The sequence below is a fragment of the Culex quinquefasciatus genome, chromosome 3 (genome assembly GCF_015732765.1).
Source record: "Culex quinquefasciatus strain JHB chromosome 3, VPISU_Cqui_1.0_pri_paternal, whole genome shotgun sequence".
NCBI lineage: Eukaryota > Metazoa > Arthropoda > Insecta > Diptera > Culicidae > Culex > Culex quinquefasciatus.
The window spans coordinates 87,337,557-87,355,257 of NC_051863.1; the positions used below are offsets into that span (position 1 = coordinate 87,337,557).

At 38.6% G+C, this 17,701-nt stretch overlaps 1 protein-coding gene across 6 annotated transcripts in view; it reads left to right on the forward strand.

Annotated features, from left to right (window-relative positions):
- LOC6052895 (innexin shaking-B) overlaps window positions 1–17,701 on the forward strand; it is a 243,815-nt gene that overhangs the window by 178,712 nt on the left and 47,402 nt on the right. For all 6 annotated transcript variants that reach the window (XM_038263416.1, XM_038263415.1, XM_038263419.1 and 3 more), the window contains one exon: window positions 2,871–3,060. In XM_038263416.1, coding sequence (XP_038119344.1) covers window positions 2,871–3,060 — 190 coding nt within the window. The remainder of the gene's footprint in view (window positions 1–2,870; window positions 3,061–17,701) is intronic.

Genomic DNA, 17,701 nt, shown 5'->3' on the forward strand with positions numbered 1-17,701 from the left:
ATCTAATTGATTCTTGAATGCTTCCTTTTGCCTATATTTATGTGCCCTTTCAATTCAAATTTCACCAAATTTCATCCAGATATTTCTAAAAAAAAAGTACACACACAATCATCTTTTACCCCGATAGCATATGTCTTGGTACGAGGTACATAAAAAGATTAAAAATAGTAATCACTGTTTTTGCAAATCGAAAAAGAGTCACTGACAGTTTAACTTTTGTAACAAATAATAAACGATAATAACAATCTCTTACTTGGAACTCAACATGCGCATTTTGTTTATCACTAAGTACAAGAAAATCAATATGTTGCATTTGAATAATTGAAACTAACAAAAAATATCAAAAGAAGTTGCAACAAATTTTGAATTAATCATTGATTGGTTTTTTTTTTGCAACGATATCAAAATAGTTTAACTAAAATCAAAACTATTTTGATATCGTTGCAAAAAAAAACCAAATCTCAAGAATTCAGAGAAAAATGAACTAAAAAAAAAATTTATAGAACAAAATGTAGGATTTTAATTTATTTTTCAAATATTATACAAAAACAAAATCAAAATATTATCAACTGGTACGAATTTTCTCATACTGTATGTCCCACGCCAATATGACGAAAGGTGATAATCATTGCATAACAATGTACCTTAAAAATTAAATATTTGTGACCTAGAAAATATTTTACTTGTGGATATTTGTTTTTATTATATTTTAAGTTTTTCATATATTTCGATGGAGGCGCAAGATCATTCATAAAACTTCGTTTTAGGTGAAGATTCACGAAGTATCGTGCGCCTCCTTTTAAAGTATATAACATTTTAAAATTTAAATAAATTAAAAATTTCCAGGGTAAAATATTTTCCATGTCACAGATATTTGAAAAGGACATGTTAAGCGTACTTTTCACGAAGAAATTGTTTAGATACATTGATTTGCAATAATAATCTCCTTCAGCCGTGATGTCCATGTACGTCTTAAAAAAACAAAAAAAATGTTTCGTTTAAAATTGTCATTTTAAAAACAAGGTGCCTGTCACTGTGCTTCTTACAAATGTCAGCCTGAAAGTGAGCAAATTGAATTTTAATGTTCAATAGATCATTAAGGCCAGGTTTCTTTTAGTTATTCTTTCAAAAATAATAATTTAATATTTAAATTTATTACCTTGAAAAAAATATTTTCAAATTTGAGGTTAAGCAAATAAATCCAAATTAACTTACATAACTGTTCTTCTCAAAATGCCTCTAAAACTGAAGATATTTTTTGATTTCTGTTTCCATAACGTATAAAACTTGTAACCTAGAAACTTTTTTCCGTTTATTTACTTTACTTTACTTTTACTTAACTTATTTTTCTTGAGAAAACATGACGCTTAGAGAGTATTCAAATAATCCTATTTATCAATGTTTCAAAATAATTAACTAATAATAGTTAACTAACTTTTGAAACATTTAAAAATATGTGGAGTCGGAGTCGGAGTCGGAGCCAACCATTTGTTGAAAGCTGGAGTCGGAGTCGGAGTCGGAGTCGGCTAGAGTTGGTAGGCCGGAGTCGGAGTCGGAGTCAGAGTCGGAGCCAACCATTTGTTGAAAGCCGGAGCCGGAGTCGGAGTCGGAGTCGGCTAATCTGAGAAAGCCGGAGTCGGAGTCGGAGTCGGAGTCGTTTGAAATATGACCCGACTCCGCAGCCCTGCTAAAAAGAGACGAACTATCATTTTATTCGCGGCGCTCACGAACGCTATAAAAACGTTTGGTAGTGTGTGTGAACTCCGTGTAAAAGGGGTGTCAAACTAAAAAGTGATCCCGTTCGTTTAACAACAGTTGGTGTCAAACCATCGGGGTTTGAGTGTAATGAGAACACGTGCAAAGAGAACGATCCGAACAAGTCAAAAGCCGGTTAGCACTGCTTTAAATTCTAATATTTGAATTCTGGAAATAAAGTATAAAGCTGGTAATTTTTGTTTACAAAACATTTGAAAAATGGTTCAAACTGCAGTGAGTCATCCACAACTATATTAAAGGAATCCATGTACGAAAAACCAAACCAAAAAAAAAAAACAACAAAAAAACAAACCATCCACATTAACGACCCCCGGGTCTTTTGTGGTCTCTTTTGCAAGTTTCTGCTCGAACCTAGGAGTCCGAAGGCTTGAATGGGGAGAGCACCCAAACCTCTTTTACTCCAAGGAACCTTCCACCCCAGTGTTTGAACTGACGACCTTTGGATTGCGAGTCCAACCGCCGCCAGCGATTCCACCGGAGTAGGCTTGGTTTGGTGTGTTGTTTGTACTTATGGCATGGAGACGACTCCTACACCTGGAATGACTTAACGGCTTAACAACCAAGGCCGGGACCGACATTTTACTTCCTCATCCGATGGAAGGTTGGAGCAGATGGGAATCGAACCCAGAATCATTCGCTTACAAAGCGGACAGCGTAACCATTCGGCCACGCACTGCCACCATTTGGTTCCAAAAAAAATGATTGTAAATATAGTATGACGATGAATTTAACTTCAAATGCGTAAGGGTTTCGTAATTTTTAAGTTTACAAAACAATTCATATTTAAAAAAATAAAAATAAATGAATTTAAAATGTTTTCAATACACAAAAAAAAACAAAGAAAACTGATCTCGTGGAGGTTTTTTAATCCAATCCATTTTTTTTTTGAATTTTTTCTTTGTTTTCTAAAATTAGTTTGAGTCAAATTTGCGTAACTTTCTAGAACAAAGCTAATTTTTTACCCACATGATGAAAAGATACAGGCTGGGGATCAAGTCTCCCCACTCTCCCCTACATACAACATTCGAAGAATGCAAGAGCCACTTTATCACAAAAAATAAATTAATTGTGTTTCCCTTGATTTAATTTTTCAGTGACATCCCAGAGGACGTGTTAAACACATACTGTTGGATTCATTCAACATACACGGTAGTAGATGCGTTCATGAAAAAACAAGGACAAGAAGTGCCATTTCCAGGAGTGGACAACTCACAGAGAAGCGGTGCATTGACAATTCGGCATACAAAGTATTACCAATGGGTAGCGTTCACATTATTTTTTCAAGTAAGTTACATTGCTCAAAATAAACAAAAAATCATCTCAAAACGATGTTTTCATTTTAATATTCACCATTCATCACATTTGCCACTTTCACATCACTAGTGATTATAATTTAAGCACATTTTGTTAATATATAATAAAATCACACTGTTAATTTAATTTTCACATCGAATCTCAACCCTCACGACCAAATAATACAAAACTTATATCTTAATATTTCACCAAAATCATCATTGCGTTAAATTCAAATCCAATTTAGAGCCTGACATGATTTTTATTTGCAAAAAAATGTACACTTTCAATTTAAATGTTCAATGAGGTTTTATTAGTGAATAATCATGTTACAATAAGTTCATTTGCAGTACATAACAGAGTTTTGGAGCTCCTTTCAGATGTGTGTTAAATCTCAATCCATTTTAGAACGATTATTGTTTATAGCCGGGACCGTGGTGTAGGGGTAAGCGTGATTGCCTCTCACCTAGTCGACCTGGGTTCGATCCCAGACGGTCCCGGTGGCATTTTTCGAGACGAGATTTGTCTGATCACGCCTTCCGTCGGACGGGAAGTAAATGTTGACCCCGGACTAACCTAAAAAAAGGTTAGGTCGTTAGCTCAGTCCAGGTGTTGGAGTCGTCTCCCTGGGTCCTGCCTCGGTGGAGTCGCTGGTAGGCAATTGGACTAACAATCCAAAGGTCGTCAGTTCGAATCCCGGGGTGGATGGAAGCTAAGGTGTAAAAAGAAGTTTGCGATTGCCTCAACAATCCAGCCTTCGAACACCTAGTTTCGAGTAGGAATCTCGCAATCGAGATCGCCAAGGCAATGCTGTAGAGCGAATAATTTGATTTGATTTTTATTTATAACTAAGAAATTAACAAGAGTAAGAAAATTATAAAAAAAACTTACTAAAATTGCAAAGGAAAGGGGATAGAAATAGAAAAAGCTTAAATTAGATCACAGTTTTTTTTTTAATCTGTTGTAGATGTTCTTAATCATCCGCTCCCCGAGGGCCAGAAATTGCTCCGCCTTGTTATGGCAGGTCCGAAACTGCGTCATCATCTCCCGCGAAAAAAAACTCCGGCAAGATGAAGAGATCTTCCCAGGTTACTTCTTGCTGGGCCCATCACAGTTAGCGCACTTAATGCGCGCCTTGGTTTGCTCTGCCTTGTCTCCCAAGACCACCTTGCATGGCAGTGCACACTTCTCCGAGAGGTGTGTTTCACCGCACTTCACGCAGCGGGCGGGATGTTGCAGTTCCGCGAGCCGTGGCCTAATTACTGGCAACGGTGGCATTGCGCTACGTCCATCGGGTTTTTGGAGTAAAACTGCCAGTTTACCCAAAAACCGTCCAACGCCTTAGTCCGTCGCAAGTCTTGGATTTTGACGGTGCCGCAGTCGAGGACAACAGGTACAGAGTATGCGTACATGTGACTGTTGTCTTGCACGAGAGCACTTTTATCTCCCGTGACGATATTTCGGCACCCGAGAGGTGTCCCTTTAGGTCAAAGTTATATGAACTAATCAGGAAAAAACATTTGAAAAATTCAAAATTGTTTTGAACATTGAATGTTCAATGTTCAAGTTCGAATAAACCAATGCTTTTCTAATCTTCTTATTCAGAAAGTGTAAATTTTAACTTGTCAAAAATTCCAAAAACTATAATTGAGAGAAGCGTTAAAAAAATTGACCCCAAAATTTACCTTAAAATATTTAGCAGTTACACCCCAGAAATGAAATCAAATGTTTTATTTTCAAATATTTTTTATTATTATTTCTAAAAGGGAAAAGATTTTAAAGTTAAGATCAATTCCCATTCTTGTATTTTCCTGATAACTGTAAATATTTCTTCAATGAATATTTACGTTTGACCTAAAAAATTACAAAAAAACAATTTAATTTGTTGTTTTGAGCCGTTGTTTATCATATTGCGAAATTCTCGATACTGGGAAATTATATATTAGCTATATTAGTTATTTTTTTACAAAAATCTAATAACAAGTTTGTGAAACTTTTGAAAAATCACTAAGTGCGAATTTAGATTCGTAAATATTTTAAAGTACAATTTTGTGTCTTAAAAAGCTCATGAAACGATTTTGTATTTGCAGATTCAGAAAGAAATCAAAAGGTTTTATATAGTTCCTCAAAATAATAGGACCATCCATAAGCCAAGTGGACGTGGACACTTTTTTGGAAATCTGTTACCCCCCCCCCCCCCTTCGTGGACAATTATCCATACAAAAAAAACTTTTTTGTATGGATCGTAGACAATCGCCTTACCCCCTCAAATTGGTTAAGGCTACTTAAGTTAACTGATTTTATTCAAAAGAAAGAAATTTGTTACTTTTCATTTTAAATTTTGGCACTATTGGCATTGTCATAAAACTCGCGGGTCCCGGGAATTCCCGAGAGCTGGCTAAATTCAACTCTCGATTCCCGGGAAATTGAAAATCTCGAGAATCGTCACCCTTAACAGCGGTCTTCTCAACTGGATCGAATATGTAGAACTTGAAGTTGCTACGCTTCAGTTCTCTATAACCAGGTCGTATTTTTTTTATTGAAAGTAATCACTTGTACTTTCGATTTGCAAATTTTCAGATTATATTGGAGGTCTCCAGCAACTCGTCAACATCGTCCGCCAACGTATCTAAAACAAAAATTGGAGGTGGTCGCCGTTCCTTCGGAGAATCAACTTTTTTGTCGTACTACCTTTTTTGCGTGCACGTACATCGTCACTCAGTTTCGCGAACTTGTAACTGGTGGGATTGTTGATGCGCCACCGGTCGACAGATTGCCGGACGTACTTGAGCGGAGTCTGTTTCTTATAGGGCTTCGATCCTGGACACGGTAATTAGCGTGTAATAGCTAAGGATTGAGCAGAAACTTGCAACAGAGACCACAAAAGACTCGGGGGTCGTTAAAGTGGATTGCTTTGCTGTTTAGCTCCGGATTGAACCCATGGCGGCCGACGTGGCGGCGTTGTTTTGTTTACCTTTTTGCACTCGGCCGGTAGACGAATTTCGCGGGTTTTTCGAGGCCGCACTCGAACTGCCACGGCCACGGCCGGCCTTCGGCATGCGGAGCAAACTCGCGGGTAATCACGGTTCCCGAGCATGGGTAAATAACAAGGAAATGCAAAATAATACCATTCAATGGTATCAATACCAAATTTTGGTTTTCGCGAGCCCTTGAATAAATGTCGAAAGTGTAAGTTAATACCAATATGTAGTATTATACCAAATGTTGGTATTGTTTTGTTATTGGGCAAATTTCAAGAAAATGTCGAATTTTGACATATTGTTACTTACTTACATACCTTAAAACGAAAATCTACTCCAAATTAAAGCCAACTATTTTATTTCAGTCTAAAAAAGTCATTTAATGATCTTTATAAATTAAGGAATACCCTACATTGCACTATGGGCCATCTCCATACAAACAGGCGGCCAAATCATTTTTTTGCTTTTTAAATATTTTTTCATACAAATTTGGGTAATTGTATGGTATTGAAATGATATACGTCCATTTTTATGACTTTTCATGTTTTTCAATAGTTGATTTTTTATTACACTACTCGACAAAACAAAACTTGTGTCATGCGCAGCACGATATCTCATCGGTTCCTCAGAGAAAAGGCTTCCCCGAATCCGATGCAATCGACAGAATTTGATTTTATGTCCATGGAGACTGATGAGAATGTGGTAAATTTTTTAACATAAAAAATCGAACAATTTAAAAAAAACCATGCGTCTCCTCCCAATTATATGAGCCATCTACAAGAATATGGAAGCGCCTGGTGCATAGCCATTTCCTTTTAGCACAACGGAAACAACCAATACAAATGTATAAAAAAAAGTTGTTAAGTTCGGGGGGTCCACAGCTAGCACTTTTTGTACTATTATAAAAATAAATATTAATAGTTTAAAATTAAAATATTTGACAAACATTTTTTTTTCAAGTTTATTTGTTTACTAAAATTTTATGTATCTCAAAGGTCTATGGGTACTTCGGGATGTCCATGGTCATCCAAAGACTGCCTGGAGTTAAGATCTACGAGTCTACCGCCGTAACAAGCAAGAGGTCGTCGGATTTTGACCCCGGATCATGTGCGTATAGCATCAGTGCATATGGTAGACTACTATATGAATGTGTTAGGATGTCCATGGTCATCCGAGGACTCCCTGGAGTTAAGATTTACAAGTCTACCGCCGTAACAAGCAAGAGGTCGTCGGATTTTGACCCCGGATCATGTGCGTATAGCATCAGTGCATATGGTAGACTACTATATGAATGTGTTGGGATGTCCATGGTCATCCAAAGACTCCCTGGAGTTAAGATTTACAAGTCTATCGCCGTAACAAGCAAGAGGTCGTCGGATTTTGACCCCGGATCATGTGCGTATAGCATCAGTGCATATGGTAGACTACTATATGAATGTGTTGGGATGTCCATGGTCATCCGAGGACTCCTTGGAGTTAAGATCTACGAGTCTACCGCCGTAACAAGCAAGAGGTCGTCCGAGGACTTCCTGGAGTTAAGATCTACGAGTCTACCGCCGTAACAAGCAAGAGGTCGTCGGATTTTGACCCCGGATCATGTGCGTATAGCATCAGTGCATATGGTAGACTACTATATGAATGTGTTGGGATGTCCATGGTCATCCGAGGACTCCTTGGAGTTAAGATTTACAAGTCTACCGCCGTAACAAGCAAGAGGTCGTCGGATTTTGACCCCAGATCATGTGCGTATAGCATCAGTGCATATGGTAGACCACTATATGAATGTGTTGGGATGTCCATGGTCATCCGAGGACTCCTTGGAGTTAAGATCTACGAGTCTACCGCCGTAACAAGCAAGAGGTCGTCCGAGGACTTCCTGGAGTTAAGATCTACGAGTCTACCACCGTAACAAGCAAGAGGTCGTCGGAATTTGACCCCGGATCATGTGCCTATAGCATCAGTGCATATGGTAGACTACTATATGAATGTGTAAGGATGTCCATGGTTATCCGAGGACTCCCTGGAGTTAAGATCTACGAGTCTACCACCGTAACAAGCAAGAGGTCGTCGGAATTTGACCCCGGATCATGTGCCTATAGCATCAGTGCATATGGTAGACTACTATATGAATGTGTTGGGATGTCCATGGTCATCCGAGGACTCCTTGGAGTTAAGATTTACAAGTCTACCGCCGTAACAAGCAAGAGGTCGTCGGATTTTGACCCCGGATCATGTGCGTATAGCATCAGTGCATATGGTAGACCACTATATGAATGTGTTGGGATGTCCATGGTCATCCGAGGACTCCTTGGAGTTAAGATCTACGAGTCTACCGCCGTAACAAGCAAGAGGTCGTCCGAGGACTTCCTGGAGTTAAGATCTACGAGTCTACCACCGTAACAAGCAAGAGGTCGTCGGATTTTGACCCCGGATCATGTGCGTATAGCATCAGTGCATATGGTAGACTACTATATGAATGTGTAAGGATGTCCATGGTTATCCGAGGACTCCCTGGAGTTAAGATCTACGAGTCTACCACCGTAACAAGCAAGAGGTCGTCGGATTTTGACCCCGGATCATGTGCGTATAGCATCAGTGCATATGGTAGACTACTATATGAATGTGTAAGGATGTCCATGGTTATCCGAGGACTCCCTGGAGTTAAGATCTACGAGTCTACGACCGTAACAAGCAAGAGGTCGTCGGATTTTGACCCCGGATCATGTGCGTATAGCATCAGTGCATATGGTAGACTACTATATGAATGTGTTGGGATGTCCATGGTCATCCGAGGACTCCTTTGAGTTAAGATCTACGAGTCTACCGCCGTAACAAGCAAGAGGTCGTCGGAATTTGACCCCGGATCATGTGCCTATAGCATCAGTGCATATGGTAGAGTACTATATGAATGTGTAAGGATGTCCATGGTTATCCGAGGACTCCCTGGAGTTAAGATCTACGAGTCTACCACCGTAACAAGCAAGAGGTCGTCCGAGGACTTCCTGGAGTTAAGATCTACGAGTCTACCGCCGTAACAAGCAAGAGGTCGTCGGATTTTGACCCCGGATCATGTGCGTATAGCATCAGTGCATATGGTAGACTACTATATGAATGTGTTGGGATGTCCATGGTCATCCGAGGACTCCTTGGAGTTAAGATCTACGAGTCTACCGCCGTAACAAGCAAGAGGTCGTCCGAGGACTTCCTGGAGTTAAGATCTACGAGTCTACCGCCGTAACAAGCAAGAGGTCGTCGGATTTTGACCCCGGATCATGTGCGTATAGCATCAGTGCATATGGTAGACTACTATATGAATGTGTTGGGATGTCCATGGTCATCCGAGGACTCCCTGGAGATAAGATCTCCGAGTCTACCGCCGTAACAAGCAAGAGGTCGTTGGATTTTGACCCCGGATCATGTGCCTATAGCATCAGTGCATATGGTAGACTACTATATGAATGTGTAAGGATGTCCATGGTCATCCAAAGACTCCCTGAAGTTAAGATCTACGAGTCTACCACCGTAACAAGCAAGAGGTCGTCGGATTTTGACCCCGGATCATGTGCCTATAGCATCAGTGCATATGGTAGACTACAATATGAATATGTAAGGATGTCCATGGTCATCCAAAGACTCCCTGGAGTTAAGATCTACGAGTCTACCGCCGTAACAAGCAAGAGGTCGTCGGATTTTGACCCAGGATCTTGTGTGTATAGCATCAGTGCATATGGTAGACTACTGCTATAGGCACATGATCCGGGGTCAAAATCCGACGACCTCTTGCTTGTTACGGCGGTAGACTTGTAAATCTTAACTCCAGGGAGTCTTTGGATGACCATGGACATCCTTACACATTCATATAGTAGTCTACCATATGCACTGATGCTGCTTCTCTGAGGAACCGATGAGATATCGTGCTGCGCATGACACAAGTTTTGTTTTGTCGAGTAGTGTTATTAATAGTCTTTTCATATTTAACATCAATCCCTTCCCTACTAACCCCGAGTAGGCCGCGGGTAATCGGCTCCCCTCCCACTAACATTTACACACAAGATCCTCTGTAATTATTAAGCCAAATGTAATTACAAAAGCCGACTCGGTCCTAACCAGGTCCCAGTACCGAAAAGGACCTAATAAAAATAATTTTTTGAAAAAAAAAAAAAAATAGTCTTTTCATACATTTGCAAGTGTAACAGAATTACGTATATATTGTATTGCAAGTTTATATTATTAAATTCTGGATAAGCTAATACATCCCCACTTTAAGGACACAACCCCTCCCTCCTCTTTCTTTCACCCCCTTCCATCCCATCCTCCAACAAAATTTTGTTAAGCGTAATAAATTCATTTTTAGTCAAACATTTATTATTTACTGCTGTGTGTTTCTTTTTGCGAGTCCATGCCATATAACTTGAGTCCCCCCACCACCCCCTTACCCTTACGGGCATAAATTGCGAAAATTTTAATTGTTAAATCAAATAACAAATAACAAAAATTAATGTTATTCAAAATACTAATTATGAAGTAAAACGATAAAATACAAAACATATTCTAACTAATCCTAATGTTCTTGTTCATGAAAATTCATTTGATTATAGAGTTTCTGACGGCTTCAGGATATGTTAAAGGTACTTTTTATGATGTTTTGTAGTAACCAACATAGAACTTAAATGTGGATCAGTTTCATGGATTGATCGCAGAAATTCATCATGCTAAGTCAATATTTTGCTGAATACTTTTTTCGGTATCAAACTGAGATTCTCCAGTTTCGCTGGAGAAACTTCGGTACGAATACCTTATTTTGACTATGGTACTCAATTTTAAATGTAGGCAGCAGAAAATTCCAATAAAGTCATTTCGAACTTCTTGATTTTTAAAGCGACGATGCCCACGAAGTAGGTAGCAAAGCAAGTGAAATAAACGGGCGCATAAGTAGATTGCAGCAAATTTTGAAAAAACGTAAATGTTCAAAATGGCATATCTCCGAAAACGCAAAAAATCGCATGTTGGAAATTTCAGCAATGTTAGATTATGATCCAATCTTTCAAGTGATCTTAGTTTCATGTTTAGCATCGGTTAGCAAAAAGTACTCGATTAACAAACACAAAAAAATAAGTTTTGTCAAAAAAATGCTTCAGTTATTCGATGAAAACTTCAGTTTTTGGTTTGGAAACAACATTTTATCTATTAATAGTTTCAAAGAGCTTATCTCATTACCTTTCCAACGATGTATAATTGTCCTAATAAAATATTCAAAATGGCTGAGCTATGTTAAAATTAAACAATCAGGCTTTTTTACGAAAAACGCTAGTTTTTTACTCCATTTTTTGACTTTCAGCTTGCGTATCTCCGTAATGAACAAACTTAGAGCTTTGAAAATTTGGATTTTTCTTAGTTAGAATGTTTACTTTCGAGAAAAAAATACCAAAAAATATTTGGAGAAGGTAACTTTTATGAAACTTGGCCACCCAATGTACCATAGTGCATTGGTTTTGTAGAGGTATTTTAATTAAAATTAATATAAAATATAATATTATAAAATATTCAAGAAAAAAAAATTGTATGCATCATGTTCAACATTTTTAAAAGATAAAAAAACATTTATATATTCAGCAATTCCCCACGAAAACAGCATGATTCGAAAAAAAAGTTCTCCGATCGGGCTCAAAATTTTTCTGGGGGTTCCTTGGCCGATATAATTAGATCCGTATTTTTGGATTGGACATTAGGGTGACCTACGCCGTGTTAGGGTGGTTCGAAAAATGGCAATTTTAGTTGATTTTCGCAAAAACCACTTTTTTCATAAAATCATATCTCCGCGCCATTTCATCCGATTTTAGCTGTCCTAGACGCAAAAGAAAGGTGATTAGTTTGGCTATTTGGGAAAAATAGTAAGAAGTTCAAAAATTTAGCTTAACATTTGAAAAGGTTGAATGAAAACATAAAATGCTGTTTTGAAGGTCTCGGGACCAAAGAGCCTATGTCTGAAAATATTTTTATCGGATTCCTCGGAAAATTTCACATAACATATCAAAAAATGATGAAGTTATGTTTTCGAGATACGATTTTTTGAAAATAAAAACTGGATTTTTCGACGCGCCACGCGCAAAAATGGGAAAATGACGAAAACGGGAAAAAATCGACTTTCTTCACTAAAATTGCGATAACTTTAAAATTTCAGCGATGACCTATACATGTTACGGTACCAAAAGTTCCGCCTTTAAATTACGAAAATTTTGGTATCCTGGTAATCCTTATCGCATTTAACCTGGATACTTTCAATGTGATCCTTGTAAGTAAGGTTTTTGTCAAAAGCAAGTCCAAGATATTTCTCTTGATCCTCCCACTTTAAATTTACCTCATTCATCTTTATAATGTGATGACTTTTTGGTTTAAGAAAATCAGCCCTTGGTTTGTGAGGGAAAATAATAAGTTGAGTTTTTGAAGCATTTGGAGTAATTTTCCATTCTTTTAAATAAGAATTGAAAATATCCAAGCTTTTTTGTAATCTTCTTGTGATGACACGAAGGCTTCTACCTTTGGCGGAGATGCTTGTATCATCAGCAAAAAGTGATTTCTGACATCCTGGGGGCAAATCAGGCAAGTCAGAAGTAAAAATATTGTATAAAATTGGACCCAAAATGCTTCCTTGAGGGACGCCAGCACGTACAGGTAGTTGATCAGATTTGCTATTCTGATAACATACCTGCAGAGTAGGATCCGTCAAATAATTTTGGATAATTTTCACGATATAAATCGGAAAATTAAATCTTTTCAATTTCGCAATCGAACCTTTATGCCAAGCACTGTCAAATGCTTTTTCTATGTCTAGAAGAGCAGCGCCAGTAGAATAGCCCTCAGATTTGTTGCTTCGAATCAAATTTGAAACTCTCAACAGCTGATGAGTAGTTGAATGCCCAAGGCGAAATCCAAACTGCTCATCAGCGAAAATTGAATTTTCATTAATGTGCGTCATCATTCTATTAAGAATTATTCTTTCGAATAATTTACTAATAGATGAAAGCAAACTTATGGGCCGATAGCTTGAGGCTTCAGCAGGATTTTTATCCGGTTTCAAAATCGGAACTACTTTGGCATTTTTCCAACTACTGTTTGTTGAAATTTGTTGAAAATTTTGACCAGGCTACTTAAAGTTGCTTCTAGTAATTTTTTAATTAAAATGTAAAAAATGCCATCCTCACCAGGGGCTTTCATATTTTTAAATTTTTTGATAATAGATTTTATTTCATTCAGATCCGTATTAAAAACTCCATCTGATGAAAATTCTTGTTCAGCAATATTATGAAATTCTATTGAAATTTGATCTTCAATAGGACTCAAAACATTTAAGTTGAAATTATGAGCACTCTCAAACTGCTGAGCGAGTTTTTGAGCTTTTTTCCCATTAGTTAATAGAATATTATCACCATCTTTTAAAGAAGGGATTGGTTTTGAGGTTTCTTAACAACCTTTGAAAGTTTCAAAAGGTTTGGAATAAGGTTTAATTTGTTCGACATCTCTTGCGAACTTTTCATTTCGCAGGAGAGTGAATCTGTGGTCAATAATCTTTTGCAAATCTTTTTGAATTCGCTTCAGTGCAGGATCACGAGAACGTTGATACGGTCTTCGGCGAACATTTTTCAGACGAATCAGAAGCTGAAGATCGTCATCAATAATGGGAGAATCAAATTTGACTTGGACTTTAGGAATAGCACTATTCCTAGCATCCAAAATTGCATTAGTTAAAGATTCCAAGGCTGGATCAATATCAGCTTTGGTTTCTAAAACAAAATCATGATTTAAATTATTCTCAATATGATGCTGATACCTGTCCCAATTAGCTTTGTGGTAATTAAACACAGCACTATTGAGTCTGGTAACTGCTTCATGAGAAAGTGAAAAAGTTACTGGAAGATGATCAGAATCAAAATCAGCATGAGTCACAAAAGAACCACAATACTGACTTTGATTTGTCAAAACCAAATCAATTGTTGATGGATTTCTAACAAAAGACAAGGAAGTTGGCCCATTCGGATATAAAACCGAATAAAGACCAGAAGTGCAATCTCTGAATAGAATTTTACCATTGGAATTTACCTTCGAATTATTCCAAGATTGGTGTTTGGCATTAAAATCACCGATGATCAAAAATCGAGATCTATGCCGAGTAAGTTTATTCAAATCCCCTTTGAAATTATTTTTATTTTCTCCAGTGCATTGGAAAGGCAAATATGCAGCTGCAATCATAATTTTCCCAAAAGAAGTTTCAAGTTCAATGCCCAAACTTTCAATAACTTGTTACTGGTCGGGACATCGTACCCTCTGGGCCAGGAGGCCTTAAGACGCCCCAGCCGGTTGGTCTTAGAGCCACGGCCGACTGGGGGGCTCTGGGCCTCTTTTGCGCGCTGGCGGGACTAGCTAAAGCAAAGAGCCTTCTCATCAAGGTCGGCTCGAAGCCGAATCAAGGACACAAGACCTAGAAATTACTTTTTAACTTTTTGTATTTAAACTTACGGTGTGTGAGTGTGTGTGTGGTTAGTGCGGTGGGCCGGCCTTGCTGCTGGGAGTTGTTCTCGCTGCTTGGGCTGCTACGGGGTGCTGGACGGCCGGTGAGGCACAGGGGGGGGGGGGGCTCCCGTGCGCGTGCCCGATTTCGGATTCGCCTCCGAAACTCGTGCGGCGATCCTGGACACACGTGCTTCTCGAACTTGCTGCGGTAGAAACCCGGCTTCGTGGACTCCAAACACGTGCCAAACCACCGAAGTGCGCCGGTGGGCGGGTTGTACTCTCCAGGATGGACACATCTTGGCCACCAGACTGGCGATCGTCCGGAAGCGATCTTAGTTGGCAATTACGGGTCCTTCCAGGTGAATAGATGACGGTTAGGAGATTAGAGGGATATCGAAGTGGCTCAAGCCTTGTGGGGTACCAAAACTATCCAAATGATACCTGATATGACGCTGTAGCGGGCAGATCTCAATCTCCCACTTGGACTACACTTTGTAACTGTGCCGGGTACTATGTACTGGTGTACGTGCTCGCACTAGAATCTGGTAGTTATTTGCTCGTGTGCTGCTAAAGTGGGAAAGATCTTCTTCGTCGTTCTGCATATCAGTCGAACCCTCTTTACCCATCGATCGTATTCCCTTTTATTCCTTTTTGTGGTTCTCTGTTGCGTTTGCATGTGACGATCCCAATGGTCACGGTTTTATAGCACCACAACCGCTGGGTTAGTAGGTAAAGTGTGTGGACAGATATTGGACCTACGGTTTGTTAAGTGTGGTTTATTATTAATTTCCCTAACTGTGCTCTGTCTAAGTTACATTTAAACATTAATACAATAAATGAAAACAATACAAAACAAAACCTTATTCCCTACAAAATTAAATTAAAACTTCAAATAAATAGACGTGTTCCTATTTGCCATGGGCGAAGTTAAATGGCAAAATCGAGCGATTACCCGCAACGGTAACAAACTTTTAACTTAAAGTCACGTAACGTGCTATAAGTCATGCTACGGTGGATAACTATTGCAACTCCACCGCCATTTCGATTCATTCTGTTATTGGTTATAACTTTATAATCTGGATCACTTTTCAAATAAGTGCCAGTTTTTAAAAATGTTTCGGTTATAACAGCACCATGCACGTTATGAACTCGTAAAAAGTTGAAAAAATCATTTTCTTTCGCTTTTAAAGAGCGAGCATGAAAATTCATAATATTGATGGAATTACTTAGATCCATGATTAAACTTCAGGGTAAGAACAACATCATTCGCAAATTTTAATCCAATCTGGATTGCTTCCATCATGGATGTAGCATTACTCATTGTTTGAATCAAACCAAACAGTGAGTTTTGCAAAAAAGTCATTTTTTTCAAACGTAACATCGCCGAGATCAGAAGATCCCAAAGCGAGCAGAAAAATTTTCAAAAGTAATTTGAGGTACCTGCCCAATTTCAGGAAGATTGGTAGAGGATTTAAAATTCGTGGATGAACCCGAACCCGAAACAACGTTGGCATTGATGTTACCTAACTTTTCCACGGTAGGGGTATTTCTAGCATTGTTCGGGTGAGACAGCACGAACGTTTGATTAAAAGATGCAGGTAAAATTTCGATTTGGATTTCGGCTGATGCTTGGCACGAGAATCCAAAACCTTTTTTCTGATGGGGCAATCCCAGAAATTTGATTTGTGATTTCCACCACAATTTGCACATTTAAATTGGGTGATTTCTTTCACGGGACAATTGTCCTTGTCGTGAGAAGAATCTCCGCAAACCATGCATTTTGGAACCATGGCGCAATGATCAGTACCGTGACCGAATGCCTGGCAATGCCGGCACTGGGTCAGATTCTGGCCATTACCGCCATGTTTCTTAAAATGCTCCCACTTTACCCGTACATGGAACAAAAACTGAACTTTGTCCAAAAGTTTCAAATTGTTGATTTCATTTCTGTTGAAATGAATCAGATAAAATTGTGAAGTCAAACCAAAGCGAGAAATATTCCCGTTTGATTTTTTCTTCATTGGTATTACTTGGGATGGGGCAAAGCCAAGCAACACCTTAACTGCCCATGATCGCATAAATGTCTCATATGCATTTTCATCACTTTTGAGTTATTGATGCAGTTTTGTTCAAAATCGTGTGCTCTTTCAAAAGAGCCTATAACATCCAGTACTTTGTTCTAGAAATCAGGAGTAAATCCAGTTTTTTCGTGAAAACTTAACACGTAGCCTTATGCGTGGGACAAACTTAAAATGCGTTTTTCTCAGCTTGCTGTTTTTGCATATGGGACATTTATGCGAACATGGGCAGTTAAGTTCGTTTTTGATCTCATCCACCGACAAGTCGTTGGAGAGACCTTTTAGGACCGCCTTGAATGGACGAGCATTCTTTGTCTCATACGTGTAGAAATTGTGTTTGTGGTTTTTCAAATAACCAACAAAAGTTTGGTGATCTTGTAAAGATTCCGTCAACAAGCGACATTCTCCTCTTCGACCAAGCTGGAACGAAACCTTCAAATTGCAAGTTTCCTTGAAATTCTTCAGTTGCGTTCGAAAGCTGGCCAAATCGGAGACGGAAGTCACTACAATTGGCGGAGCCTTTACTCGTTTCTCGACGGCAGAAGGCTCAGTACGAGGAGAAGGATCCTTGTCAACAGTTTCAGATAGGAGGATGGAGGATTGACCTCACTTTCAGAATCAGAATCAGACCTCGGATGAGGCTGTTTTCTTTTTCTGTTTCCGTTAGCCGGCTTAGCGTTCAAACGCTTCACCGACGTAACGACCAAATCTTCAGAAGATTTGCGTTTACCTTTGTTTTGACGCATTTTGCAAGCAAAGTTCTCTTAAAAAGATGGCTTCGTTTGTAAAATACAACAAAATTTCAGGTGGGGTTAGTCTTGAAAAGACTGTTTAGAATTTGGGAAAATAACTCAGGTAGTCTTAAAAGACTGTGAATTTTGTTTGAAATAACTCTGAGCTTAGGTAGCAAAAAATACCGCAGCTCTAGTGTCCGTTCACCTCGAAGGTTCGCAAGACACTGAGTTTTAAGGTATCCCTTTTCCCTTTTGTACATGTAGGACCTCCAACATTTGAAATCACTGAATAGCGAAAGCTACAATATTTCATGAATAATTGAAAGTTGCT